The sequence below is a fragment of the Suncus etruscus genome, chromosome 18, assembly GCF_024139225.1.
Source record: "Suncus etruscus isolate mSunEtr1 chromosome 18, mSunEtr1.pri.cur, whole genome shotgun sequence".
Lineage (NCBI taxonomy): Eukaryota > Metazoa > Chordata > Mammalia > Eulipotyphla > Soricidae > Suncus > Suncus etruscus.
This window is the reverse complement of record NC_064865.1, coordinates 25,343,321-25,370,464: the sequence shown is the minus strand read 5'-3', so window position 1 is coordinate 25,370,464 and position 27,144 is coordinate 25,343,321. Positions and strand designations below refer to the sequence as shown.

At 51.7% G+C, this 27,144-nt stretch overlaps 2 protein-coding genes across 2 annotated transcripts in view; both read left to right on the top strand.

The window, feature by feature from the left end:
• MTHFD1L (methylenetetrahydrofolate dehydrogenase (NADP+ dependent) 1 like) overlaps positions 1-27,144 on the top strand; it is a 641,585-nt gene that overhangs the window by 353,298 nt on the left and 261,143 nt on the right. The gene's annotated exons all lie outside the window — the stretch shown is intronic.
• AKAP12 (A-kinase anchoring protein 12) overlaps positions 1-27,144 on the top strand; it is a 94,341-nt gene that overhangs the window by 66,121 nt on the left and 1,076 nt on the right. Inside the window, exon 3 of the mRNA XM_049765316.1 lies at positions 21,585-25,932. Within this exon, the coding sequence (XP_049621273.1) occupies positions 21,585-25,924 (4,340 nt within the window). The 3' untranslated portion in view covers positions 25,925-25,932. The remainder of the gene's footprint in view (positions 1-21,584; positions 25,933-27,144) is intronic.

Below are 27,144 nucleotides of genomic sequence, written 5' to 3'. Positions count from 1 at the left end.
GACTGCTACTTAATATTCTGTCGTTTCTTTATTCCATAGTATATTCTGGTTTTGTTTTGTTTTGGGGTCACACCCGGAGGCGCTCAGGGGTTACTCCTGGCTCTGTGCTCAGAAATTGCTCTTGCCAGGCATGGGGGGCCATATTGGATGCTGGGATTCAAACCACCATCCATCCTGGATTGGCTGCTTGCAAGATACCTACTATTATGCTCTCTCTCTGTCCCTGTTCCATAGTTTCTTTATCTCATTATCCATTCTTGTACACTTGAGCTGTTCCAGATTTGGGCTATTATAAATAGTGCTACAGTGAGCACAGGAGAGTAAAGTTCTTTCTGCATTGTGTTTTGGGACCTTGGGAACTCATTCCAAAAAGTGGAATTGCTGGGTCAGACTGTCAGTCTTACATTCCTGCCCTTGTAAGTGTGTGTGGTTCCCAGGTCATACCGGTTCATTCTGCAGCAGGAGAAACATAGAATCAGGAGCCTGATTTCAACCCTTTCCTTGGAGGTACCAAGGGCTTGTGGGAGGATCCATGATTAATGGCTCTAGAATGGTGACTAAGGTCCTAATGGAAACATTGGAAGTTACTTAGCTTTTTTATTTATCAAATGAAAATCCTTTAAGTGTTGCCTCAAGAATTGACTCATCCTCAACACAGCTGTGGTCTTGTCCACTCTAGCTGTTCCCGATGGCCCTGGCAATGCTGTGTTATCTGGAGTATTTTGTTCTGTATAGGAAAAATGATGAAAGCTTGCTTTGCTAACACATTCTAGAAGTTCTGTTCTCTGACCTCCACTTCTAAATGTGTTAGTCTGTCATTGGGTGCTTCCTCCTGAGAACCACACTTTGAATTCGTTCAAATTGGTTTTTCTGTTTGTTTCTTTTTTGGCTTCTCTTGGGACTTTTGGGACCTACATCTTGTGCTCAGAGCTTATTCTTGGCTTTTTGCTGAGGGATCACTCCTAGTGGTACTTGGGGGACCATAGGTGGTGCCAGAGGTCCAACTGGATTTGGCATGAGCAAGGCAAGCGCTTTCCCCCTGTACTATACTACCTCTACTGTTATTTGTTTATCAGAAGGGGACCTTTGGGTCATATCTGATGGTGCTCTGGGCTATTTTCTAGCTCTGTGCTTTAAAACTTATTCCTGACCATGCATATAAGGTGCTGGGGATTGAATTAGGGTTGGCTGCTTGCAAAGCAAGTGCTTAACCTATTTATTATCTCTCTAGCCCAATATGGTGATTTGGGAGGGGGGTGAGTGTACTCCTGGCAGTGCTCAGGAGCCACAGCTGGTACTTTGTGCAGGCAACACTTCTGGCACTGTTTGGGAGACCCACCTGGGGTGTTGTAATTTAAACCAATGTCACAGTGGCATGCAAGGCAAGTGCCTTAACCTCACTACTATCTTTCCAGATCCGAAGGTATCTTTAATGTGGGCATACGGGACCAGAGGAATAGTACAGCAGACAGCAGACATTTGCTTTTTACCCAGCTTACATAGTTTCAATCCCCTACATTCCTTATAATTCCCATAAGTCTGCTAGGAGTGATCCCAAAGTACAGAGCTGGGTGAACCCTAAGGTGTGGCCCAGACCACTTCCCCTTTATGTAACTCCCACACACACAAAGGAAAAAGAAATGGTCACACGTGGATAGTCTTTCCAGTGACGCTAAGTCCCTGGGGTTACACCATGTAGCGCCACAGGAATAAAATACCATCGAAATAGACGGCTGGTGGCTGAAATGATAGAAGGCAGGTAAAAGCTGGAAAGTTTAAGGGCAAGTGGAACCCTTCCCCCAAAGCGCTTTTACCTAAGCTTTCTTTTGAGAGGTTAATCCCACCTGGATGATCAGACAAGCCCACACCTGGGATGGAGCGGGCTATTTTAAAGAAAGAATAAAAAAACAAGTCTGGCTAGAGGGAGGCAAGAGGAAGGTGAAGAAGAAAAAGGCAGAGAGGAGCAGCAAAAAGCTTAGCAGGGAAAGACATGTGAGAAAAAGCTTATAGCAAACAGGGCCATGGAATAAAAGCAAGCTGATTCCAATGAAACTCTTTTGTTTTTGGGTTTTTGGGTCACACCCGGTGGTGCTCAGAAGTCACTTTGGCTCTGTGCTCAGAAATCGCTCCTGGCAAGCTGGGGGGACCATATGGGATGCCGGGAATCGAATTGAGGTTCGTCCTGGGTTGGCTGTGTGCAAGGCAAACGCCATACCGCTCTGCTATCGCTCAGGCCCTTTAACCTTATGAATTATTTCTTCGCCATTACCCTGCATCTTCAGACCTGCCTGCTGAAGGGGCTAGAGGTGCCATTCGGGGGAGAACTTATCCAACACATGGGTCTCTATATAATTTTACTTTTATTCAACAGGCAAATGGCTGGTGGGGAAGGGGAGCATTCTGCTTATGTCTTCACAAGTTTCTCTGGGTCCTATCACTTCAGCCATTGCGTTGTGTGTGGCTCACCCACTTACTTTCCTCACATTTCTTTTCATTTTACTTTATTTTATATTTTCTTTGTTTTAGGGTATACCTGGCAGTGCTCAGAGCTTATTCCTGGCTCTGAGCTCAGGAATTACACCTGAGCTCAGGGAACCATATGGGATTGCTGGTATTGAAATTGGGTCAGCCATATGCACAACAAGCACCTTAAATGTTAATAGCTTTAAATGCTTTATCTTAGGCTAGAGCAACAGCAGGTAAGGAGTTTGCCTTGCATGCATCTGACCCAGGTTCAATCCCCATCATCTCATATGTTCCCCCAAGAAGACTCAGGAATAAGCCCTGAGTACAGAGCCAGAAGTAAGCCCTGAGCACTGCCGATGTGCCCCATCCCCTAATTATCAATCAAATTTAAAATAACAACAACAACAACAACAACTCTATCTTAAGACCAGAGAAAAAGAACCACAGGTAGGGCCTTGCCTTCTATGAGGCGACCTGGGTTTAAATTCTAGCATCCATACGGTCCTGAACACTGACTGAGGCAGGAATAAACCCTGAGCACTGCCAAGTGTCTGTCTGTCTGTCTGTCTGTCTCTCCCCCTCTCTCCCTCTCTCTCGCTCTCCCTCTCTCTCTCTTTCTCTCTCTCTCTCTCTCTCTCTCTCTCTCTCTCTCACACACACACACACACATATGCACTAACACAGTTAAAGTTTGCCCTTTTTTCTGTTTCTTTTCTTTTTCTTTCTTTCTTTCTTTCTTTCTTTCTTTCTTTCTTTCTTTCTTTCTTTCTTTCTTTCTTTCTTTCTTTCTTTCTTTCTTTCTTTCTTTCTTTCTTTCTTTCGTCCTTCCTTCCTTCCTTCCTTCCTCCCTCCCTCCCTCCCTCCCTCCCTCCCTCCCTCCCTCCCTCCCTCCCTTCCTTCCTTCCTTCCTTTCTTCCTTTCTTTCTTGTGAAAACTCTGACTCTCCTCAGATGGATGCAGTGACATTCTGAGGTGCTGGGGTGACTAATGAGAAGGTGACACAATTGTTCAGAAATACAATTGTTCCTGATGGTGGAAAACTGACAGGGCAGGGCCCTGGCAGCCTAGACCGTATCTGGTCCCGGATGTCCTTCCTCAAGGGAGTCTTCATTGCTAGAGGGAGCAGCTGGCTCCTCCCTCCCTCCCTCTTTCCCTCTTCCCAGGCTTCCCAGCTGCTGCCGCTGCACTGTCCAGCCGTCCAGCAATCTCACCTCCTTTCCTAGGGAAGTCCCCCCCCCAAGTGCTTGAAAACATTTATCATGTCTTTCCTTTCATCTTTTCTTCTCTAAGCAAAACATCTCTAGAGAAAACAAGCTGTCTGAGATTAAAAGAAAAGTGTCAGGGCCCGTCAATATTTCAGCTCTGAAGGTGCTCATGGAAGCTGGTCAAGTATAACTGGTCCTGAATCCAATATTTCTACGTTTTTCAAAAATTGATTGATTCCTCAGACTCTCCCCTTGGCAGGTTTTTTTTTTTTTTTTTTTTTTTTGGTTTTTGGGCCACACCCGGCATTGCCCAGGGGTTACTCCTGGCTGTCTGCTCAGAAATAGCTCCTGGAAGGCACTGGGGACCATATGGGACACCGGGATTCGAACCAACCACCTGGATCGGCTGCTTGCAAGGCAAACGCCGCTGTGCTATCTCTCCTGGACCCCCTTGACAGTTTTTATTTTTATTTTGGTTTTGATTTTTGTGCAGTGCCAGGGAAGGAGCCCAAGGCCACTCCTGATCTGTACGTGGCGAGACACTTTTCCAGTCCTTCGAAGGCAGGACATTTAGTTTGCTTAAAGCAGTGGTTCTCAAATAGTGGGGCGTACCCTGAGTGGAACCCTGGCTGAGTCTATGCCCTTGAGCACATTTTGTTGTTCAGAGAGAGAGAAAGAGACAGAGACAGAGAGAGACAGAGAGAGGAAATGAGAAGAGGAGGCTAACAAGCTAACAGGCTAACTTAGCTAACAAGCTAAGCCCCATGTTTATGTCTCTGCATGTCTCTGGAGCTGAGAGTTGCTAAGTCCTGCTTCAAACCTTGCTTCGAAAGCTATGCACTGCAAAACGTGCTCATTGTAGCCATTAATCCAAACATCACCTCTGATTAAAAAATCAGCTCAAATTATTTTATATATTTTTGTTTTGCAGGTTAAAGTTTTTTTTTTGTTTTGTTTTGTTTGGGTTTTTTTGGTTTTTGGGCCATACCCGTTTGACGCTCAGGGGTTACTCCTGGCTATGCGCTCAGAAATCGCCCCTGGCTTGGGTGGGACCATATGGGACTCCAGGGGATCGAACCACTGTCAGTCGTCAGTCCTACGCTTGCGCCACCTTCCCGGCCCCAGGTTAAAGTTTTTTTTAATAAAGATACTATTTACAGTCACGCAGGGGGGCGTGAAAAATGTTTTCTTCTTCCTAAGGGGGCATGACAGAAAATAATTGAGAAGCAATGGCTTAAAGGATTCTCAGGGCCAGAGAGAGCTCAGGGGCCTGAATACTTGCTTACCATGGAGGGAGCCTAAACCTGAGCCTTGGCGCCACATTAGTCCCCTATTAAACTAGCAACGGGAGTGAGTCCCAGGCACTGCCAGGTATAGTCCCAAACGCAACTGTGTCTCACAGTGACACTGAACTAGCAGTGTAGGAAGGTGTCCTTTTAACAACACGTGTTACTGAGCAAAAGCCCAGTAGAATAAAGGATATACTCAATGTGGCTGGACCAATAGCACAGTGAGCAGGGCATTTGCCTCACACGAGGCCAACATGGGTTTAATTCCTGGCATTCCGTAAGGTCCCCCGAACCTGCCATGAGTGATTTCTGCAGGCAGAGTCAAGAGTAATTTCTGAGTCTGCCAGGCATGCCCCCCAAAAACAAACAAAAACAACAACAAAAAATAATAATAATATCCTCAATAGAAGAGAAGAGGTGTTCTTGGCAGTTTTGGGGTTTGGTTTGGTTTTGGGCACACCTAGTTGTGCTCACTACTTCCTGGTAATATATCATCTATGGCAGGGGTCTCAAACTCAATTTACCTGGGGCCGCAGGAGGCAAAGTCGGGGTGAGGCAGGGCCGCATAAGGGATTTTGTTTACCAAATATTCGCAATAAAAAATCGCATTAGTAAGAAAAAAAATCGCAAAAAATCGCATTAAACATTTGCATACCCCGAATGGAACTGCTTGGGGTATGCGAATGTTTAATGTGATTTTTTTCTTACTACTGCGATTTTTATTGCGATTATTTGGTAAGCGAATAATCGCAAATACTGCGATATTTGAAGGCTGGCCGCGGGCCACAAAATGTTGTACGGAAGGCCCGCGGGTCGCGAGTTTGAGACTCCTGATCTAATGGTACCATAGATGATGCTGGGGCTCGAACCCAGGTAGGCCTCATGAGGGCAAGTTCCCTACTTGAAGTGCTATCACTCTGGCTGTTTCTTCTTTAATCCTCTTCCTCCTCCTCTTCTCATTTCCTCTCTCTGTCTCTCTCTGTCTCTTTCTCTCTCTCTGAACAAAAAAATGCACTCAAAGGCATAGACTCAGCCAGGGTTCCACTCAGGGCCTCCTGCATGCAAAACCTGTGCTTTGCCACTTGGAGTTCTTTCTCCTGCACTGGGATGTCTATTTTTGGAGGAGGGGTGAGAGATGTTGGAATCATACCTGAAGGCTCCTGGTAGTGCAAGTCCACGGAGCTTCTCAGTACCTGGGCTCAAACCTGGATCAGCCATAAGGAACAGCAGTGCCTGGACCCCATGGACCACCTCTCTGGACTGGCTTGTATGTCTCTAATGCAGCAATCAGCACTCACCCTTTTTCTGGGCTTCCTCAACATAATTTTAGGCAGAGAACTTCCCGGGATTCAGTAGAGCTACACACAAGAATCCCCGTGTTGTTGGTGGTTGCAAAAGTAGAGGCTTCAATGACGTTTAGCCCTATCTATCGCTCCAGCCCAGGAATTATTTCTTCAAGTGGCTAGGGGATCAAATCCAGGCCTGCCACATCCAAGGCAAGCACCCTTCCCACTGTGCTATCGCTCCGGCACCAAATGAGTGAAATTTAACAGTATTTCCTCTTGTGACTTGCTTTTTTCACCTGGAAAATTTGTCTGTGTTCATCTGTGTTCTGACCCTCCTTTTTTATGATGTTATGAAGAAGAAACTATCTCACCTGGGTCCACGGGGGCCTGCTATTCATTGTCCAAAAGTCCTCCAGGAGGGACTTCCAGCCAACTCTCCTTTCCTTCTTGTCCCTGGACAATATTCCACCGCAGTACCAAGTCCAACTTCTGTGTCCACTGGGAACTTGTCTCCCTTCCCGCCCTGAGGAGTCCCAGAAGTGTGCCGTGTGTATTTTCATGTGATCTGCTGTGTTCTAGTGGGGGGTAGAGTTGCTGGGGCACACAGTCAGTCTGTGGTAAGTCTTTTGGGGCCTGCCAGGCTGGATTTTGTGAAGCTGCTGCCCTTCCCTTCAAATACCCTCCAACGAGCGGTCCTGCCCCTGGTGGCCCATCCGTCCAGCCTGCCAGCCTCAGCCTGTACCAGTGTCCCTGACACTTTGCCTTTTCCTGCTGGCAGTGGCTATGGAATGTCATGCTTTTTTTGGCTATGGAATATCATGATTTTACTCACACATGGGTTGTTCACTACTTTGTCAAAGCGTCTCTGTCTAAATCGCTGACTGGCTCATTTTTAGCCCACCACTGGTAATACCTGTTGTATTACATAATTAAAGATGGGGCTGGATGGCGGTGGATAGCGATGGATTTCTTTCTGCCACCCCAGGCCACGTGGCTCAGCAACCCCATGAACCGGCGAGTTTCAGGCCCAGGTGAAACGCGAAATCACTCACTCACAGGCAGGCTTCAGGAAGAATCATCTTTATTTATGCCCTAGCCACCACATGTGTGTGGCCTATCTCATAACCTTTCAAGCATACAGCCATTCTAGGCTTGCCCTGCGTCTTATCCTCTTTCAGCCATCTCCCTCAGAGAGCCCAGCAGGGCCAAAAGGCAAAGACCCTTAATCCCCTGGCTTCCGGGTTTATCTACCTATTCCAAGACCCCTCCCAGGAATGGGCCAGGTCTTACAGGTAAGGTCACACCTATTATCCAGTTCCCAAGACCCCTCCCAGAAATGGGTGGGTCTCAGATAGGTACCCTACAATACCTTCCTCTGACATCACTGCACCCTTTCCAAACAGCACCTTGGGCAGACTTGCCGGTCACTTCTTGGCTCTAGTCCCTCCCTACTGGCCTCCCCTGTGCCAAGCTCCCTTGGTCCCCTGAACTTTCCTTTCCCTTACTGCCCCTTCCAAGTTCTGACAGGATCAGATTTTGATAAACCACATTCTGACACTTATTGTGTTCCTGGGGCAGCAGCTTTGGCTTTTCTGGAAGACCCCTAATTGGGGATAGTAGGTATATTGGGTGACTCCCTGTGGTTTTCGAGTTTACCCTTGGCTCTGAACTCAGGGAACACTCCTGGCAGGGCTCTGGAGACCATCTGTGGTGCTGGGGCATTGAATCAGGGTCTCTTGCATTGCCAGGTGAGTGGCATAACCCCTGTAGTTTTCTCTGTGCTTTGTTTAGAGTGCTGTCTGCACCATGCCTCTTTGTCTCCTACCATCCCTAAGGGACTGATTTAACAAAAGGAAACAAACAGGAATGGGGTGATAGCTAAGAAAGTTGCAAGCATTCTACAGAGATCTGATCCGGTCTCTGGTTTTCCTAATAGTGATGTTTTTTTTTGCAGTTCAGACACTTGAGACTGGGGGGAGGGGGGGGGGGGGAGAGAGAGAGAGAGAGAGAGAGAGAGAGAGAGAGAGAGAGAGAGAGAGAGAGAGAGAGAGAGAGAGAGAGTGTTGGAGAGGATGATAGGGAGTTGTCACAACCCCTTTGCTCTGCGGAGAGCAGAGAGACAAGGCAGTATTAGCATGCTGCACATGCGGCTCCGATGCTTATCATCGGAGCTGTTCATAGCCTCAAGTCAAGACTTTTCTGGGGAAGACAAGCAAGCTCAGCGGCTTGCCCTAGGGTCCAGCTTTCAGGAATCAGAACCAGGAGCACTATTCCCATGTCCATTTGGACTACGGCCCCGGCCACATGCTTGCTAGGGTAAAAGCTGGGAAGCCCATTAGGGAAGGCAGAAGCTGGATGTTAAGAGCTGATCCCGGCCCGGAGAGATAGCACAGCGGCGTTTGCCTTGCAAGCAACTGATCCAGGACCAAAGGTGGTTAGTTCGAATCCCGGTGTCGCATAGGGTCCCCCGTGCCTGCCAGGAGCTATTTCTGAGCAGACAGCCAGGAGTAACCCCTGAGCACCGCCGGGGTTAAAAGCTGATCCCGCCGAAGATGCTGCTGCTGCGGGAGCGTGGTCCAGGCTGAGCCCAACATGGTACCGGCGCCTCCTGGTGGCCAAAGGATCCACTGCCCCGCCCGCCCACGGATGTCTATGACTTTTGGTGGTTTTTTTTTTCCTCTGATGACCCAGTCGTCCCCCCACGCATTTTTTTAACCCTTTCTCCTTGCCCACCCCAGTCCTGCTCACTCTTCTCTCTGCCCATAAAAGCAGCAGCTCACGGTCTGAATAAAGAAGCAAAATGCCTTTTGTTTGTTTAGGGGAAGAGCAGGTGGCAAGGGGGCCAATGGGGCCAATGGGGCCAGAGGAGCAGAGTAACAGGGCATGGAATGGGAAGGAGGAAAGAAGAAGTGGAGGGCACAAGGGGAGAGGAGGGGACTCATCCCCCCAAACACTGACACCCAGATGGGCTTCCCTTGAAGTTCCAGGGCTGAGACCATAGTACACCCCTCGGTCCCCCGAACAGTGCTAAGTGTAATTACTTTTCTCTTTCCTTTTGTGTGTGTGTGTGTGTGTGTGTGTGTGTGTGTGTGTGTGTGTGTGTGTGTGTGTGTGGTTTTTGGGTCACACCCGGCAGTGCTCAGACGTTATTCCTGGCTCCAGACTCAGAAATTGCTCCTGGCAGGCACGGGGGACCATATGGGACGCCAGGATTCGAACTGATGACCTCCTGTCCTGCATGAGAGGCAAATTCCTTACCTCCATGCTATCTCTCCGGCCCTGCTGAGTGTAATTTCTGAGTGCAAAGCCAGGAGTAACCCCTGAACCCAGTTGGTGTGGGCCGACCTCTTCCCTCAAAAAGAGCATTCCGAAGTTTCAGTGGGCAAGATTTCAAGAATGTCAGGCTGCCTGACATTTTTTGAACGTTTCTCCAGTAAGATGTGCCATCTCCAGGCATATTGGAAGGCATTAAGAGCTCCAAGTTTAGGGCTCATTTCTACTAGGAGAAAAAGGAAAGAAGGAAGGAAAGAAGGAAGGAAGGAAGGAAGGAAGGAAGGAAGGAAGGAAGGAAGGAAGGAAGGAAGGAAGGAAGGAAGGAAGGAAGGAAGGAAGGAAGGAAGGAAGGAAGGAAGGAAGGGAAAGAAAGAAAGGAAGAAAAGAGAAAGGAGAGAGATGGGGTCTGAGAGATGGCATGGAGGTAAGGCATTTGCCTTGCATGCAGAAGGATGGTGCTTCGAATCCCGGCATCCCATATGGCCCCCCAGTCCTCTGATCCAAAAACCAAAAAAAGAAAAAAGGGAAGGAAGGAAGGAAGGAAGGAAGGAAGGAAGGAAGGAAGGAAGGAAGGAAGGAAGGAAGGAAGGGAGGGAGGGAGGGAGGGGCCGGAGAGATAGCATGGAGATCAGGCATTTGCCTTGCATGCAGAAGGTCATTGGTTCTAATCCCGACATCCCATATGGTTTCCCCCAGCCTGCCAGGTCTAATTTCTGAGCGTGGAGCCAGGACTGACCCCTGAGCGCTGCAGGGTGTGACCCAAAAACCAAAAAAAAAAGAAAGAAAAGAAAAAGAGAGAGGAAGGAGGGAAGGAAGAAAGGAGTAGGGCGTGGCAGAGCAAGCACCGCTCACCCTGGGCGTGGCAGCGTAGGACGCCGCCCACAAAGGGGCGTGTCGAAGTAGGAAGCCTCCTATCGGAGGAGGTGTAAAGCCTGACACCGCCCATTCGGGGGCGTGGCGGCGACGGACCGCCGACTAGGGGCGTGGTTGAGTCAGGCGCCGCCCACCAGGGCGTGGCCTCCGAGCTATAACCTGGCGGCTCCCGCGCCCCCGGCTCAGCCGTCGGTCGCCGCTGCTCCGCGTTTCTCTCGGCTCTCGCGCTCGGGACCCCGAGGGAGGGAGGCTGCCAGGGCGCCGTCGGAGCCGCCGTCCCGTGCAGGTTGCGGAGTGCCCGGCCCGGGGGCTTCGCGCAGGATGCTGGGCATCGTCACCATCACAGGTGGGTGAGGAGTGACTGCGTGGCTGAGCCGGCCGGCGCCCTCCCCGTCCGTCCAAGCCTGCGTCCTGACTGGGGAAACCGAGGCTCTGACATGTTGACTTTCTCTTCGGTGAGGCGCCGGCTTCACCCCGACTCCGCTTGGCCCAGGCGGCCCAGGACGGACCCGGGTTCGATCCCGGCAACCAAAAACCTTGTTTTCTAAAAAAGAGTGCGTGTGCGTGTGCGCTTGCTTGCTTGCTTGCTTGCACTGGGTGTGACCCAGTTCCCCCCAGATGGAGATAGAGAGACAGAAATGTGGCTCCAAGTTTATGGAACTTGAAGTCTCACGGACTTGCCTCGCAGAGCCTTGTCCTCTGGGAATTTTAAGTGAATCTGCAAGATGAGCAAAACCCAAAATCTCTCTTACTTCCTATAGATTAGCTTGTTTACTCTGAGATCTCCTTGCACCCCCCCCCCATTAATTCAACCAGCTTTTCCACTACCTACCTCCCATGAAAATGTGCATGTTGCCCACACACTGTTAAAAACTTTTTTGTTTTTTTTTGAGGGGGGTTGGTTTTGTTTGTTTGTTTGTTTTTGTTTTTTGGGTCACACCCGGCAGCGCTCAGGGGTTATGCTCAGAAATCACTCCTGGCAGGCTCCGGGGACCCTATGGGATGCCAGGATTTGAACCACTGTTCTTCTGCAGGCAAGGCAAATGCCCTACCTCTATGCTCTCTCTCCAGCCCCGTGTTTTTGTTGTTGTTGTTTTTTTTTTTTTTTTTTCAGAAATTAAAAGCGGGGGCCGGAGAGATAGCATGGAGGAAAGGCGTTTGCCTTTCATGCAGGAGGTCATCGGTTCGAATCCCGGCGTCCCATATGGTCCCCCGTGCCTGCCAGGAGCAATTTCTGAGCCTGGAGCCAGGAATAACCTCTGAGCACTGCCGGGTGTGACCCAAAAACCACACAAAAAAAAAGAAATTAAAAGCGGGGGGGGGGGGGTTTGAGGGATAGAACAGTACGTAGGGGGTTTGCCTTGCATTCAGCCAACCCGGGTTCGATCCTCCAGCATCTCATATGGTCCCCTCAGCCCTGAGCACCTCTATTGTGGCCCCCCAAAAATACAAAAAGAATGAAAAGAAAAAGAAAGGGAGCCGTAGAGATAGCATGAAGGTAAGGCGTTTGCCTTGCATGCAGAAAGACGGGGGGGTTCGAATCCGGCATCCCATGTGGTCTCCCAAGCATGCCAGGAGTGGTTTCTGGGCATAGAGCCAGGAGTTACCCCTGAGCGCTGCCGGTGTGACCCAAAAACCAGAGAGGGAGGAGGGAGGGAGGGAGAGAGAGAGAGAGATTAAAAGTTGAAAGTCTCCATTTCTCATTTTGTTTCCAGCTTTAATTTTTCCCCCTGATGAAGCGTATACATGTCCCCCATTGGATCCAGAACGCCTAAGAACGGGGCTTGTGGGGTTCTGGTTTGGGGAGACTTTTATGACCATAACCATTTTCTGGGTGCCATTGTGGACAGTTTGGTTTCATGACATTCATTACCTGATTCATTGGTTTCATGCCAAGTTTCTTGTGTGAAAGAAATGAGGTTGGCTTTGGTACCAGAGATGAAAAGTTAATAAACTTGTTATTCGAGAGGACTTTGAAAATATGTCTAGTTTGTTCCTGGAGGACAAAGCAAGGGAAGCAGTTTGGAAGGGCTGGTTTTGAAGGCGACCTCTGGTGAGTGGATCTGGTGATTATCAAGGTTTTACTTTCATTACGGTATGGAGTGGAGAAGGTGACAAAAGTGAGTAAGAAAGACCACAGGAAATCTTCATTCGATAGCATGTTCACATTTCATAGTGGAAGAATCTCTGTCTGTCTGTCTGTCTCTCTTGCTTGCTTGCTTGCTTGCTCCATCTATTTTTGTTTGGGGGCCACACCCAGCAGTGTTCAGTAGTTACTTCTGGCTCTGCACTCAGAAGTCACTGCTGGCAGGCTGAGAGGACCATATGGGATGCTGGAGAGTGAATCCTGATCTGCCAGGTGCAAAGCAAATGCCCTCCCTGCTGTGCTATTGCTCCAGTCCCTATTGTGTTTAAATCATTGGTTAGTATCTTGCTAAACAACGGAAGCTTTGGCAGTACAGATTAATTTAATATCAAAAGGTTTCTCTTCATATCATCTGAGGGCTTGGTTTTGGGGAGCCACACCTGGCACTGCATAGGGCTTACTCCAGGCTCTGTGCTCAGAAATCACTTCTTGCAAGATGCAGGGAACCCTAAGTTGTGCCAGGGAATGAACCAGGGTCAGCTCTGTGTGAGGGAAGCGCCATACCCTACCTGCTGGGCAGTCCCTCTGGTCCTCAAAGGTTTCTTTTAACTTGGGAATTACTTATTTAAATAATATGAAAGAAAGTTACTTGAACAACTAAAGCGACAGTATAAAGGTTCAGTCACTTGCCTTGCTTGCAGCTGAGTCCACTTCAATTTCTGGCTATATATAGTCCCCTGAATACTGAGCCAGGAGTAGCCCCTGAGCACTGCCAGATGAGACTCAAATATCCCCCTAAATTGGGGGGGGGCTTTGTCTTTTCTGGATTGGGGGGGGGGTTGAGCTACACCTGGTGGCGCTCAAGGGTTCTCCTGGCTATGTGCTCAGAAATTGCTCCTGGCAGGCTCAGGGTACCATATGGGATGCTGGGATTCAAATCACCGTCTGTCCTGGGTCCGCTTTGTGCAAAACAAACACCCTATCTCTTGGTTTTCTTGCTATCTCTTCAGTCCCCAAAAGAAAATTATTAAGTAACAGTTACTTCTAGTGCAGTGCCATGTTTTTGGGGCAGTGAGTATAAGGAGCAAAATTAATGGGATACAGAGGGCTGATGACATTTCAGTGAAATTCAGATATGAAGTTTCCTTTCTGGAAGGAGGGCAAAGGCTGCTCCTCAATATTGCTTCTGCCCTGACCTGACACTGGACACACAAACCTCAAATGATGGCTGAGAACTTGAACTGGGAACTGAAATCCTTAGGACCCCCACTTCCACCCTCAAACTGGGAGCTGAAGCCGTGAGCAGGGAGGGTGCTTGCCTTGCACATGGCATTCCTGGGTTCAACTCCTGGGACCTCTCCCGAGCCCACCAGGAGTGACCCTTGAGCAAAGAAGCAAGAGTAGCCCCTGAACCAGCTGAATAGGGCCCTAATTTCCCCCTTCGATTAATTTATTGAAAATATCAGCAATAAAGTGAACTGAGAAGAAAGGTTTCTAGCATTTGTGCAAATCGATGATTTATAAAACATCATGCTAATTATATATAAGATAAGATATGTATGTGTATAGAAGCTGGAGTGGTAGTCCAGGGGGTGGGGTGCTTGCCTTGCATTCGAGTTCCATCAATTTAGTTTGATCTTAAGCATCTCTTGTGGTCCCCATAACCGCCCCCAAAGGTTGAAGCACACACACACACACACACACACACACACACACACACACACACACACACACACACACACACACATCCCTACCTCTGAACCAAGGAAACAGCTCCTAGGGCCAGAACCTGTGATATGCAAACATGATTTACAGCTCAGCCCTGTCTGGTGCCCTGGACACTGGGGCCAGAGTCACCCCTGAGCAACATCAGGTATGGCTCCCACAGCAGAAGTTAGTCATGCAGGGGCTGTGAGACAAAAATAAAACTTCCAGCTGCTGGCTGCCCCACTGAGAATCCCCGGTGCCACCTGGAAGCCTGCAAAGAAGGGTGATTGATCCCCTTTTTTGGGGCTGACTCCCTTTTATCATGGAAACTAGTTTCTCTTGGTGTCCTGCCGTGAAGCAAGCTGTGCCATGCCTGGTGAGGGAAGCCGGTAATGGGGTTGGTCTTCTCACCTATCTGGCCACAGCCACTGAGCTGCACGTTGTCAGACAGAGGAAACATCAGTCTGCATCTGGCGGGCGGGCTCCTTGCAAGCTGTCCTCTTCGCTCCTGTGCAGGTCTGGAGTGCCCTGCAGAGCCACAGGGCTGGAGCGAGAGGGCCTATTTTGGCCCGCCCCGGTGCGGTCTGCCAGGAGCTGGTTGGCTGGGCAGCAGCCAAAGCGGCGTCTCCAAAAAGCTCCCGGAGAGGTTGGAGCAGTGGCACAGTGGGGAGGGCCTTTGCCTGCCATGCAGCAAGGCACCCTCGACCTGGATTCGGTTCAGGGCAGCCATTTGCTCCTCTGAGACCACCTGGAGTAACTCCTGAGTGAGTGCAGAGGCCGGGAGTAAATCTTGAGTATTGATGAGTGTGGACCCCCCTCCAAAACAAAAAGTCTCTGGGGATCGGAGAGATAGCATGGAGGTAGGCCATTCTGCCTTGCAGGCAGGACAGTGGTTCGAATCCTAGCATCCCATATGGTCCCCTGAGTCTGCCAGGAGCGATTTCTGAGCGCAGAGCCAGGAGTAACCCTTGAAGCGCTGCTGGGCCTAACACACACACACACACACACACACACACACACACACATGAAACAAAACAGAAAGTCTCTGAAATATGATAGTAGATTTTGGATAAATGGATGTTCTAAGGAAAAGAAGACAAGTCATACTTCATTTCTTTTTGGTTTTTGGAGCACAGTATGCTCAGGGCATACTTACTGCTCACTCTCAACTCTGATCATTCCTTCTTCTTTATTATTATTATTATTATTATTATTATTATTATTATTATTATTATTTATTTATTTGGGGGGTTTGTGGAGGTCACACCCAGTGACGCTCAGGGGTTACTCCTAGCTATGTGCTCAGAAATTGCTCCTGGCTTGGGGGACCCTATGGGACAAGGGGGGATTGAACCATGATCCGTCGTAGGCTAACGCAGGCAAGGCACTTACCGCTTGTGCCACCACTCCGGTCCCCCTTATTATTATAATTATTATTATTCGGGTAAAATAGCACAGTCAGGTGTGCACCACCCTCCCCAAATAAATCAATTCAAAAGGGGATCATAGTGCCAGAGAGACAGTGAACACTTGGCCTGACAACACAATGCTGATCCCCAGTAGCACAAATTGTCTCCTGAGCCCCGACAGCAGTGATCACTGAATACAGAGCCAGGAGCTCAGTTCCTCTCCTTGAACACCCTTATTGGAGACGAGTACGATGACTCAAATTCTGACTGGTGGGACACACTCTTGGCAAGCGGGAGTCCTTGGCTCGCCTCCCCAAACGCCCTCAGGTGGTGGTCCCAAAATGCACAGCCAAGAAATGCTTCTGAGGGTCAGATGGTGCAGAAGGTAGGGTTCTTGCAGGCGGCCAATCAGATTTCAATCTCCGCTCTCCATATGGTCCCCTGAGCACCACTGAGTATGGCCAAAAAGAAATTTTTTTTAAAGCTTATATGGGGGACTAGAGTGATAGCACAGCGGTAGTGCATTTGCCTTGCATGCAAAAGGATGGTGGTTCGAATCCCATAAGATCCCCAAGCCTACCAGGGGCGATTTCTGAGCACAGAGTCAGGAGTCACCCCGAGTGCCGTCGGGTGTGGCCCAAAAACCGAAAAAAAGAGCTCATTTAGGAGATCAGAGAGGGTAAAGAAATAAAGGGGGCAGCCTGGCATTTGAGCGACTTGAATGCATCGCAGGCATCTGCTGCGGGGATCTTTTCTGTAGTGCCCGGGCGTCCTGGAGGAGGAGCGAGGGGAGGAGTCCGGATTCGGCACGGTCCAGCACTGCCCTCTGCTGGCCGCCCCCGGGGGGGGGGGGCTTTGCAAGACCGCTGTGTCCCTCGGGCTCAGGCTACCCACGACCCGGAGAATGAAGGGTTGAATTGGACCCGTGCAAAGCCCCCGGGGAAAAGGGCTGCGCCGCCCTGTCTGTCGTTTCTGGGGATTCCTGAGCAACTAACTGATCCCGGGATGGTCATGGCGGCCACCCTCTGCCCTTGGTCTCTATGGGCAGGTTCATCCAAACTTTACAGTTGACATGCATTGCATATTGCATTACATATTGTATGTGCAACATGTAAGATAATTGAAGTACATTGATTGGAGAAGACAAAGAAGCGACAGACAGGTAGGAAGAGCAGCTGTCTCACGTCCATCTCCGGCATCGGAGGGTCCCCGGGCCCGTCAGGTGCAGAGCCAGGAGTGATCCCCGGGTGTGGCCCCCCAAACCAAATCTGGAAGACGCAGCGGGCTGTGGAGGAAGGGGTTGCGCTGCCGCATAGGTCCAGCCTCGTCTGCCAAGAGGCCCCAGCCGGGGCCCTCCGAGGCCGTGACGCTTCGAGGGCTCGAGGCTGCGCCCTCTGTGACGCGCGGCGCTGGGGCCAGGGCGGGGGCCGCCCCACCCTCCGCCAGACCCAGGCCTGCCCAGGTGGTCTCCATCCAGCGATGGGGCAGCAGGGGGCGGGCAGGTGGGCCTCCAGGGCCTCTGTCGGGCAGCCCCTGCCGGCCAGCGGAGCGCGCCATGCCCTGGTGGAGTAACTTTTGCTGTGAGTAGCGCGCCCGGGGCCCAGCAGGCGGGCCCGGCCCAAGCCCGGATCTGGGGTTCCAGCGCCCCCCACCCCGGACTCCGCCTCAAGCTGGCTGGAAGTAGGGGAGGTGTTAGGAGCTGCCCCACGCCCCAGCACACACACTGCGCAGAACCTGGAGGAGCTGGGGTACTTCCTGCACCCCGGTTGTGTCCGGTCCGATTTCCGTGGGGGCGCTTTCCCGCAGCTGTAGGCTCGCACCCGTGGTCTCAAGGTCTTGTGTGCCCAGAGACCACGAGGCTGGGATTTTGGCATCGGATCCTGCGGCTTAACCCATGAGGCCTCCCCAGAGGAAAGGGGCCACTGGGCGGGAGCGACAGTACAGTGGGGAGGGAGGCCCCAGTTGCAAGAGGCATGGAACCTGGGTTCCATCCCGACATCCCATGAGATCCCTGAGCCTGCCAGGGGTGATTTCTGAACTACCCCGGGTGTGGTTCAAAGAAAGAAAAGAAAAAAACAAGAAGGGATGAAAGGGACAGAACCCAAAAGATACAGACTTGGAAGAGGATTTGGAGATTAGACTGGGAGATTTTTTTTTTTTTTTTTTTTTTTGGTTTTTTGGGCCACACCTGTTTGATGCTCAGGGGTTACTCCTGGCTAAGTGCTCAGAAATCGCCCCTGGCTTGGGGAGACCATATGGGACGCCGGGGGATCGAACCACGGTCCTTCCTTGGCTAGCGCTTGCAAGGCTACCTTACCTCTAGCGCCACCTCTCCCCCCCCCTTTTTTTTTGGCTTTTTGGGCCACACTCGGCATCGTTCAGGAGTCCCTCCTGGCTCTACGCTCAGAAATCACTCCTGGCAGGCTCTGGGGAGCATATGAGATGTCGGGATACAAACCACTGTCCTGCATACAAGGCAAACACTCTACCTCCATGCTATCTCTCTGGCCCCTAGACTGAGAGATCTTATTTTTGGTGATGTGGGGGCATGTCCAGCATTGCCATGCTCAGGGCTTTACTCCAGGCTGTGCTTAGAAATGACTAATGATGGTGCTAATCGGGTCCCCGGGAGTGATCCCTGTCTGGCTGTGTGCAAGGCAAAAATCCTTCTTGTGCTCCTCTAGGAGCACTGCTTGGGATCACTCCTGAGCAGATAGGATAAAAGTCTGAGCTCTGTCTGTATGGATCAGTGCCCCAATCCACTCCCCAAGGACCACCCACTAGTCCTTAAGTGGGCCAGGGTGTTTGCCCATGTAGATGTGATGTGCAGGGACCTCCCTATGAGGTTGCTCTGAGCAGAGGAGAGGAGGGCAAGAAGAAAGCAAGGTTTCTGCCCCCTTTGACTCAAATCACAAAGACCATATGTGCCAACAGGAGACCTAACTGGAAATTGGTTCTTACTGTAGTAGTTCCTAAGATGACTGAGGACACTGGCCTGTACAGGGTGTAAGAATTTCCTGAGACAGACCAGAGTATATAGCACAGCAGATAGGGAGGGCAACTTGGTTCAATCCCTGGTATTCCCTACGGTCCCCCAAGCTCTGCCAGAAGTTATCCTTGAGCATAGAACCTGCTGAATGTGGCCAAAACCAACACTGATCAAATCAAGAATACCCAGGACCAAGAATGATAGCACAGCATGTAGGGCTTTTGCCTTACATGCAACCGACCCAAGTTTGATCCCCAGCATCCAAAAAAAACCAAACACAATTTCTTGGGGCCAGAGAGATGGTATGGAGGTAAGGAGTTTGCCTTGCATGCAGAAGGGCGGTGGTTTGAATCCCGGCATCCCATATGGTCCCCGAGTCTGCCAGGAGTATCCCCTGAGTGTTGCCGGGTGTGACCCCGAAAACAAACAAAAAAATTCAATGGACCCTGCATACATTCTGCATGTGTTTGTGCACAAGCCTTCATCCCATCTGTCTCCAGAGACCTCTGGGTAGTGCAACGCTGTCCAGAACTATCAGTAGCTGTTTTGTCCATTCCACTGACACATGTTCCTCTGCCTCTAGTTCTTTTTGTTTTGTTTTGGGGCCACACCTGGCGGTGTTCTGTTTACTCCTGGCTCTACACTTAGAATTCACTCCTGGCAGGCTCAGGGGCCCATATGGGATGCTGGGATCAAACCTGGGACTGTCCCAGGTCGGCAGTGTGCAAGGCAAATGCTTTGTCGCTGTGCTGTTACTCCAGCCCCATAGTTCTGACTGTAAACATCCCACCCAATCCCACTGTCTCCCAGTGAAACACAGATTTAGGAGCCTTGAGGGAAGGAATGGAGGATGGGGAAGGAACTGAGGGCCCAACACTGCGATCTCCCCCTCTGTTGGCAAATGCTTCTTGCGGTGAATTCTGGAAAGGTTCTTGGGTGTTTCGTGATCATTTTTGCTCATGAAAGCAGAACCTTTGTTCATGCTGAGAAAAATGGTGCTCTGGTGGGGGACTGATTAGGGACTGACCTTTTTCTCCGGTGATGATGCAGTGAGGTCAGGCACCTTTGAAGCCTGAGCCCACCGACTGGGCTGCACTGATGTGCATTTGTAGTTTGGAAAATGCCTAATCACTTAGACCTTCAGACTTAATTAAAAGAAGGCTTACAATAGGGGCCCAAGAGAGAGCACAGCGGAAGGGCATTTGCCTTGCATGAAGCACATCCAGGACTGGACTGTGGTTTGAATCCCGGCATCCCATATAGTCCCCTGACCCTGCCAGGAGCAATTTCTGAGCACAGAACCAGGAGTAACCCCTAAGCTCACTGGATATGGTCCCAAATATATATAAATTATATATATAAATATATATTTATATATAAATTATTACTCATAGATAAACATTTAAATATTTACTAACATTTACTTATTTGTGAATATTATGTAAAACAATACATATTATTTTATGTTCTTTTATATTTCATTATTCATTTCCCTTCTGCTTTGCTTTTTTTTTTTGGTTTTTGGTTTTTGGGCCATACCCAGGAGCGCTCAGGGGTTACTCCTAGCTATCTGCTCAGAAATAGCTCCTGGCAGGCACAGGGGACCTTATGGGACGCTGGGATCCGAACCAACCATCTTAGGTCCTGGGTCAGCTGCTTGCAAGGCAAATGCCGCTGTGCTATCTCTCTGGACCCTGCTTTGCTTTTTTTTTTCTGTTATGATGGCACATATACACACTTGCTGAGACTATTTCTATGTGTGCCCACCAGACTCACACACCAGGCACCACACCTTTGTGCAGTGCTGGAGATGACATTCTGCATCATAGCCCTGGACATCTTATGGTGGAGCCAACAAGATTGTATTTGGCTCAGTGGGGTAGTTTTGGGGACTTGAGTGTATATATACATAGCACTCCATGCAGAATATAATTCTGCTACTAAGCTGTTCTTAAGTCCCACCACCCACTGTCCTCAGTACACTGGGGCTTTTGTATTCCCCTTTCAGAAGATAAAATTGCTTTTTGTTCTGTGTTGTCTTGTTTTTGAGCCATGCCCACAGCTCAGAGATCACTCCTTCAGGGCACGTGGGGAGTCATACAGACCTCAGGCCACACCCATGCGAACATGCACGCCAACCCTTTGAGATATTTGAGCCCAGATTAAATATGCTCTTTGGAAAGTAACAGGAAGAAAGCTAAAGCATGGGAGACAATACACTGTCTACCCTGGATGTTTCCATTTTCTTTCTCTGAGAATAAGTGTCTCAGTGTTCAGTATGGTTAGGTGTAAACTCTAAAGTGAATCTCAGGAGCCGGAGAGATAGCACAGCAGTGGGGCATTTTTGTTGCACGTATCTGACCCAGGACAGACCTGGGTTCGATCCCCGGCATCCCATATGGTCACCCGAGCCATCCAGAAGTGATATCTGAGTGCAGAGTAAGGAGTAATACCGAATGCCACTGGATATGGCCCAAAACAAAACAACAATAACAACTAAAATACTTAGATCAATATGGGTCAATTTTAAAATGATTTTCTATCTCCATGGAATTACTAAAGTTAGTGTCCAAGGATTGACTGGGCTGTGGTTGATGCTAGTTGAACCTTCTGTCTTACTATTTAGGCTCACTGAGCTTAGTAGAGATTTTCTGCGATCCCTACTGGGCTGACCCTACTGTAAAACACTGAGGTGTCGCTCAGCCACATGCAGTCACATGGTCCAGGATTTACAGATCTAAAACAAACTTGGTGGCCTGGTGACTTGGTACGGTTAAATCACTGAGTCTGGCCATTTCTTTTGGAAGGCATAGGAGGTGGTGCTGGACTGCTGTTGTTCATGCTGAAAGGAGGAACCTGCCCTCCCTCTTGCTTTCTGAGCTGGCCCCGGAGGGCTTAGCCGGACCTGATTACCTGGAAAGTATCAACGGCCATTATTTTCTTTTGCAAATATGTCATTTTCTTAGGCAGTCATTGTTTCCTCCCTTCTCTCCCTCTACAGTTGGACAGAGAGAGGCTGAGGATGCGAATGAGAGAAACCCCGAGCGAGAGATGGCTATGAAACCCTCAGTGGCTGACGGGCCGGAGGAGCTCCCCGAGATCATTGACCCGCTCCCCACTTCCGAGAGCAACTTAGAAGAGCTGGCCCAGCCCCCCGAGTCACAGAGCACCGACGTGGGGTTTAAGAAGGTGTTCAAGTTCGTGGGTCTCAAATTCACCGTGAAGAAGGAGAAGAACGAGAAGTCGGACAATGTCCAGCTGGTCACTGTCAAGAAAGATGAAGGCGAAGGAGCCGGAGACCACCAGGAGCCAGGCAGAGAGGAGGGGGAAACAGCCCCTCAAGAAAGTGAACTGAAACAATCCACAGAGTTGCCCGAGGAGACCCAGAAGGAAGTCCAGAAGGAAGCCGCCCAGAGCACCCCAGACCCGGCCCCACCCGCCGAGCCAGCACCTGCACCCAAGCCGGCTGCCGAGCCTGGCCAAGAAGACCAAGAGGAAAGGCAAGAACAAGAGCCAGGCCGGGTCCCCGAACCGGCCAGCAGCCCACCGCCCAGCGACACCTCCTCACCCTTTAAGAAGTTCTTCTCACAGGGCTGGGCAGGCTGGAGGAAAAAGACCAGTTTCAGGAAGACCAAGGAGGAGCTGCTGGACACGTCAGAGAAGAAAAGAGAGCCAGAAACAGAGAAGGGCGAAGCCGAAGACAAGAAGCTGTTACAGGAGGACACCTCCACACAAGAGCCTGCCCAGGAGGGCGCCCCGCCGTCCAAAGCTGAGGCCCGGTTATCGGCCGAGTATGAGAAGGTGGAGCTGCCTCTGGAAGATGGGGCACTGGGGTCCCCCAAAGAGAGAGCTGCCCCGCTCGCCTCAGAAGTGTTTGATGAGAAGGTGGAGACGGTGGCCCAGGTTCATGTGGGCCCGTCTGAGAAGACGCCAGAGGAGCACACGGAGGAGTCGCTGGAGCCCTCGGTGCCGGAGAGGCCTCTTGACAGCCACGCAGAGCCTCAGGAGGCCCCCAAGGAGCCCGTGACACCCCCAGAGCCCAGCAAGGCCGAGCAGGAGACCCTCGCCAAGCCCACAGAGCTCAGGCCCGAGGGCAGAACCCCGGCAGCCGGCCCCCCTGAAGGCATTGTGAGTGAGGCGGATGCTCTGGCTGCCCAGGAGAGGAGTAAGATGCAAGGCAGCCCCCTGAAGAAGCTCTTCACCAGCTCAGGCTTGAAGAAGCTATCGGGAAAGAAGCAGAAGGGGAAAAGGGGTTGTGGGGACGAGGAGGCGGGGGACCAGCTCCCAGCGGCTGCCCCTGACTCCCCGGACAGCACCGAGGAGCCCAGAGGCGAGAGTTCGGCATCATCCCCCGAGGACCCCGAAGGCCCCGCTGGGGATCTGGCGGCCGCTACAGTGGATGCAGAAGAAGGTGGCGTGTCTGACGGCGAGAAGGCCGTGAAGCGAGAGGGCGTGACGCCCTGGGCCTCCTTCAAGAAGATGGTGACGCCCAAGAAGCGTGTGCGGCGGCCGTCAGAGAGTGACCGTGAGGAGGAGCCGGAGAAGGGCAAAAGCGCCACCTTGTCCTCCACTGAGAGCGCCGCGTCCGAGGCCCCCGATGAGGAGCCTAAGCGCAAAGTGGACTCCTCCGTGTCTTGGGAAGCCCTGATTTGTGTGGGCTCGTCCAAGAAGAGGGCCAGGAAGGCCTCGTCGTCCGATGACGAAGGGGCGCCCAAAGCCATGGCCGGGGATGGCCCTAAGCCCGAGGAAGCGGCCAGTGATGACCGAGAGCCCACGACGGCGACAGCCACTTCTGTCCCTGCTGCTGCCCCAGATCCCGACCACGCGGGTGCCACCAACCCCGGCCAGGGCAGCTCCTCCCCCGAGCAAGCCAGCAGTCCCACCGACGGTGATGGCGTGTCCACCTGGGAGTCCTTCAAAAGGCTGGTCACCACAAGGAAGAAGTCCAGGACGAGGCTGGAGGAGAAGAACGAAGACTTAGCCGCCTCTGGGCCAGAGCGGGGAGCCTCAGAGACCGACATGGCCAAGGAGGAATCCTGGGTGTCCATCAGGAAGCTGATTCCTGGGCGCAAGAAGAAAAGGGCGGATGGGAAGCCGGAGCCGGCCACAGGCCCCGCTGACGCCGCAGATGATGATTCAGATGTCCCTGCCGTGGTTCCCCTCTCGGAGTATGATGCAGTGGAGAGGGAGAAGCTGGAGGCGCAGCAGCAAGGCCGAGCCAGCGAGGTGCCGCCGGGGCCCCCCACAGCCGTGGACGTGCCCGAAGAACTCAGCCAGACGCTGGTCCACACGGTGGTGATGGACGTGGTGGACGGAGCCCGGGCGGTGGCCTCGGCCTCGGAAGAGCGAGCGCCGTCGTGGATATCCGCGTCTGTGTCGGAGCCACTGGAATCCACAGAGGATGACCTTCAGGTGCAAACCAGGGTGGTGCTGGCGAGTGAGATGCCCCCTGAGGAAGACACCACCGCTGCCCCCCTGCCCGACAGCCAGGACACCAGTGAGGGTGAAGGGGCTTCAGAAGCCGTGACTGCAGCAGAGCCCACGGAAGCCACAGAAGTCTCAGGTGCCGAGGAGACCACGGAGATGGTTTCGGCTGTGTCCCAGCTCGGCGACTCTCCCTGCACCACGGAAGAAGCCACTCCAGTGCAGGAGGCTGAGGGTGGCCTCCCAGACCAAGCGGAACTGGAGCAGCGAACGAAGGAGGTTCTGCAGGCCGTGGCAGCCATGGTGGGAGAGGATGAGCTGAAGCAGGTGACCCCCTTGCAGGAGCTGAGGAAACAGGAGCCAGAGGAGGGACCGCAGCTCCCCACACCTGGGGTTGGGGCTGTCCCAGCTTCCCCAGAGCAGGCTGAGCTCATTGAGCCGGTGCCTGACAGCCAAGCGGGAGCCATGGAGAAGCCACAGCCGGGCCAGGCCTCTGCCCCTGACTCGGCAGACACCCTCACAGACAGCGAGACCAACAGCAGCACCCCGGTTGCAGACACAGAAGGTCTTGGGGCTCTTGACAAGGTCGTGGGCATGCGGGAAGCCCAGAATGAAGAAGCTGTGGGTGTCGCCACCCCTCCTAAAGAGATGCCACCTACCCCCTCTGGTTACCAGCTCCAGGAGGAAGTTTTGGAACAATCCACTGCAGCTGAGGCTCTCATAGAGGCAGAGAAAGCGGTGCCCGTGGAAACTGCCCCTCATTTCCCTGATGTGGTGGGGCATCAGGTTGCTGGTGAGCCCAGGGCAGAGGAAGCCAGGGATGAGCCAGATGCAGGTAGTCTCACGCTTCCACAGGATGAAGATGGATCCTTCAAGCAGGAGGAGAGTGAGCCTGTGCCGGCCTTGGCTTCTTTGGCATGTGGGGAGGAAACGAAGGCCATACCAGCACCAGTGCAAGAAGAGCAGCTGGCACCAGGCACCCCGGTTCCCCTGGGAGCAGAGCCCGGTCAGGCTGCAGAAACCCCCGAGCAAAGCTCCGAGTCAGCGCTGGTGCCCGCCACGGCAGAGGAAGTGGAGGGTCAGATCTCAAAAGGCGCCGTCGAGAGTTCAGAGTCCAAGGAGAAGGGGGCAGCTGCGGTGGAGCTGCTTGGAGCAGATGTGCAGCCAGCAGTGGCCCTTCCTGTCGCAGAGTCTGTTGCAGCTGACAAAGTCATCAGCGACCTTGAGGAAGGAAATCAAGGCCCTGTCCAGGCCAGGAAGCCCAAGGAAGGCCCAGAGAGCATGGTCAGCCAGGAAGAGAGTCTGGCCCTTTTGGCAGAGGGCCAGCACTTGGTGCAGAGCGTCCTTCAGACAGCCGTGGAGCTCCTAGAAGCAGCCCCTGATGCCCCACCTCAGCGCAGCCAGGCGGCCATGGAGAAAGAAATCAGCCCTCAGGCTTCTGCACAGCAAGAATCCTCAGGGGAGCCATGCCAGGAGCAGACGCACCCAGATATTTCCCAAGATGGGAGGGAAGCTCCAGAGAAAGGCCCTGTCATGGATGAGGCCAGCTCTAGAGTCGAGCAGCCTTTGGAAGAGCACGACCTCCAAGCCCAGGGCAAGAGAGAAGATCCTGAAATCAAGGCAAGTGCAGGGCTGGGAGAAGGGCCCGAAGAGATGCGCACTGATGGCCAGCTCGGGGGTGATGCCCAAGGTCCCCAGCACCAGAACCCAGCCCAGAGAGAGCCTGAGACGGAGGTGGAAGAAGGCTCCCTCAGAGCATCCCCCGATACCAATGGACCAAAACTCCCCAAGAAGGAAGAGGCGCAGGAGGCAGAATTCCAGGAAGGAAGCATACAGAGAGATCCCAGGAACGAGCACCAGGCACAGAGGCAGGAGGCTGCAGAGGAGCTAGGGAGGCCAGAACGTGCAGAATCCTAAAGATGCAGGTGAGCTGCTGAGACTTCTCCGTCTCCACAGAACCCAGATGCTGCGGGGAGGTGAGGCCTGACCTGGGTTCTGTCCCTTAGGCCCCCCTATATATGGTCCCTGAACCTCACCAGTATGAATTGGTGGGTTGTACGTCTCACATTCCCCAGAGAAGAGGGATTCCCTTGCCTCCTGTCTGGGTAAGATAAGAGTGATAAGAGATGCAGGTCCGGCAGCTATTCCAATACAGGAAATAACCCACACACAGTTGGCCAGAAACTCATACTGCAAGCTCTTCACCCACAAGCCAGTCGCTCCACCATGCGAAATCATGAACCAAGATGGCAGCTCCCCTCCAGGCCTCCTGAGTAGCCTTTATTGGGAAAAACAAAGCCCACCCGCAAGGGGAGGAGAAAAAGTCAGATGAGAAGGCAATGGGGAAACATCTTTTTTAACAAGAAAACCAAAGAAACTAATCAAGAGACATCTGATTAGAAGGCAATATGAGGACCAATCCGCAGGCCTTTACCAAAAGAAATCCATATGCTTTCTGTACACAGATCTGTAAACCTGATCATCACCAGGTGTGGTCCCAAAACAAACAAACAAAAAAATGCCTGTTTCCTTTCTCCCTCCTTCTTGTTGGTTTTTTTTTTCCTCATCTCTCCTTTGTTCTCTTCTCATTCTCTCATTTCCTGTCAACTTTTTTTTTTTTTTTTTTGGTTTTTGGGCCACACCCGGCGGTGCTCAGGGGTTACTCCTGGCTGTCTGCTCAGAAATAGCTCCTGGCAGGCACTGGGGACCATATGGGACACCAGGATTTGAACCAACCACCTTTGGTCCTGGACCGGCTGCTTGCAAGGCAAACATTGCTGTGCTATCTCTCTGGGCCCTCCTGTCAACTTTTTGTTTTACTTTGCGCCATACTTGATGGTGCTCAGGGCTTACTCCTAGCTCAGTGATCATTCATAGCTCAGGAGACCATATGGGATGCAGAGGATTGAACTTGGGTCAGCCACATGCAAGGTTAGCACCCTACTTATTGTCCTTTTGCTTTGGCTCCTTTTTCTGCCGTGGCAGAGGGTGGCCACACCTGATGGTGCTCAGTACTTCTGCCTCTGCACTCAGGAATTACTCCTGGCAGGCTCAGGGGATATGGGACGTCGGGGATCGAACCCTGGTCAGCCACATGCACATTAAATGCCTTCCCTGCTGTCCAAAATTTCAGGCTG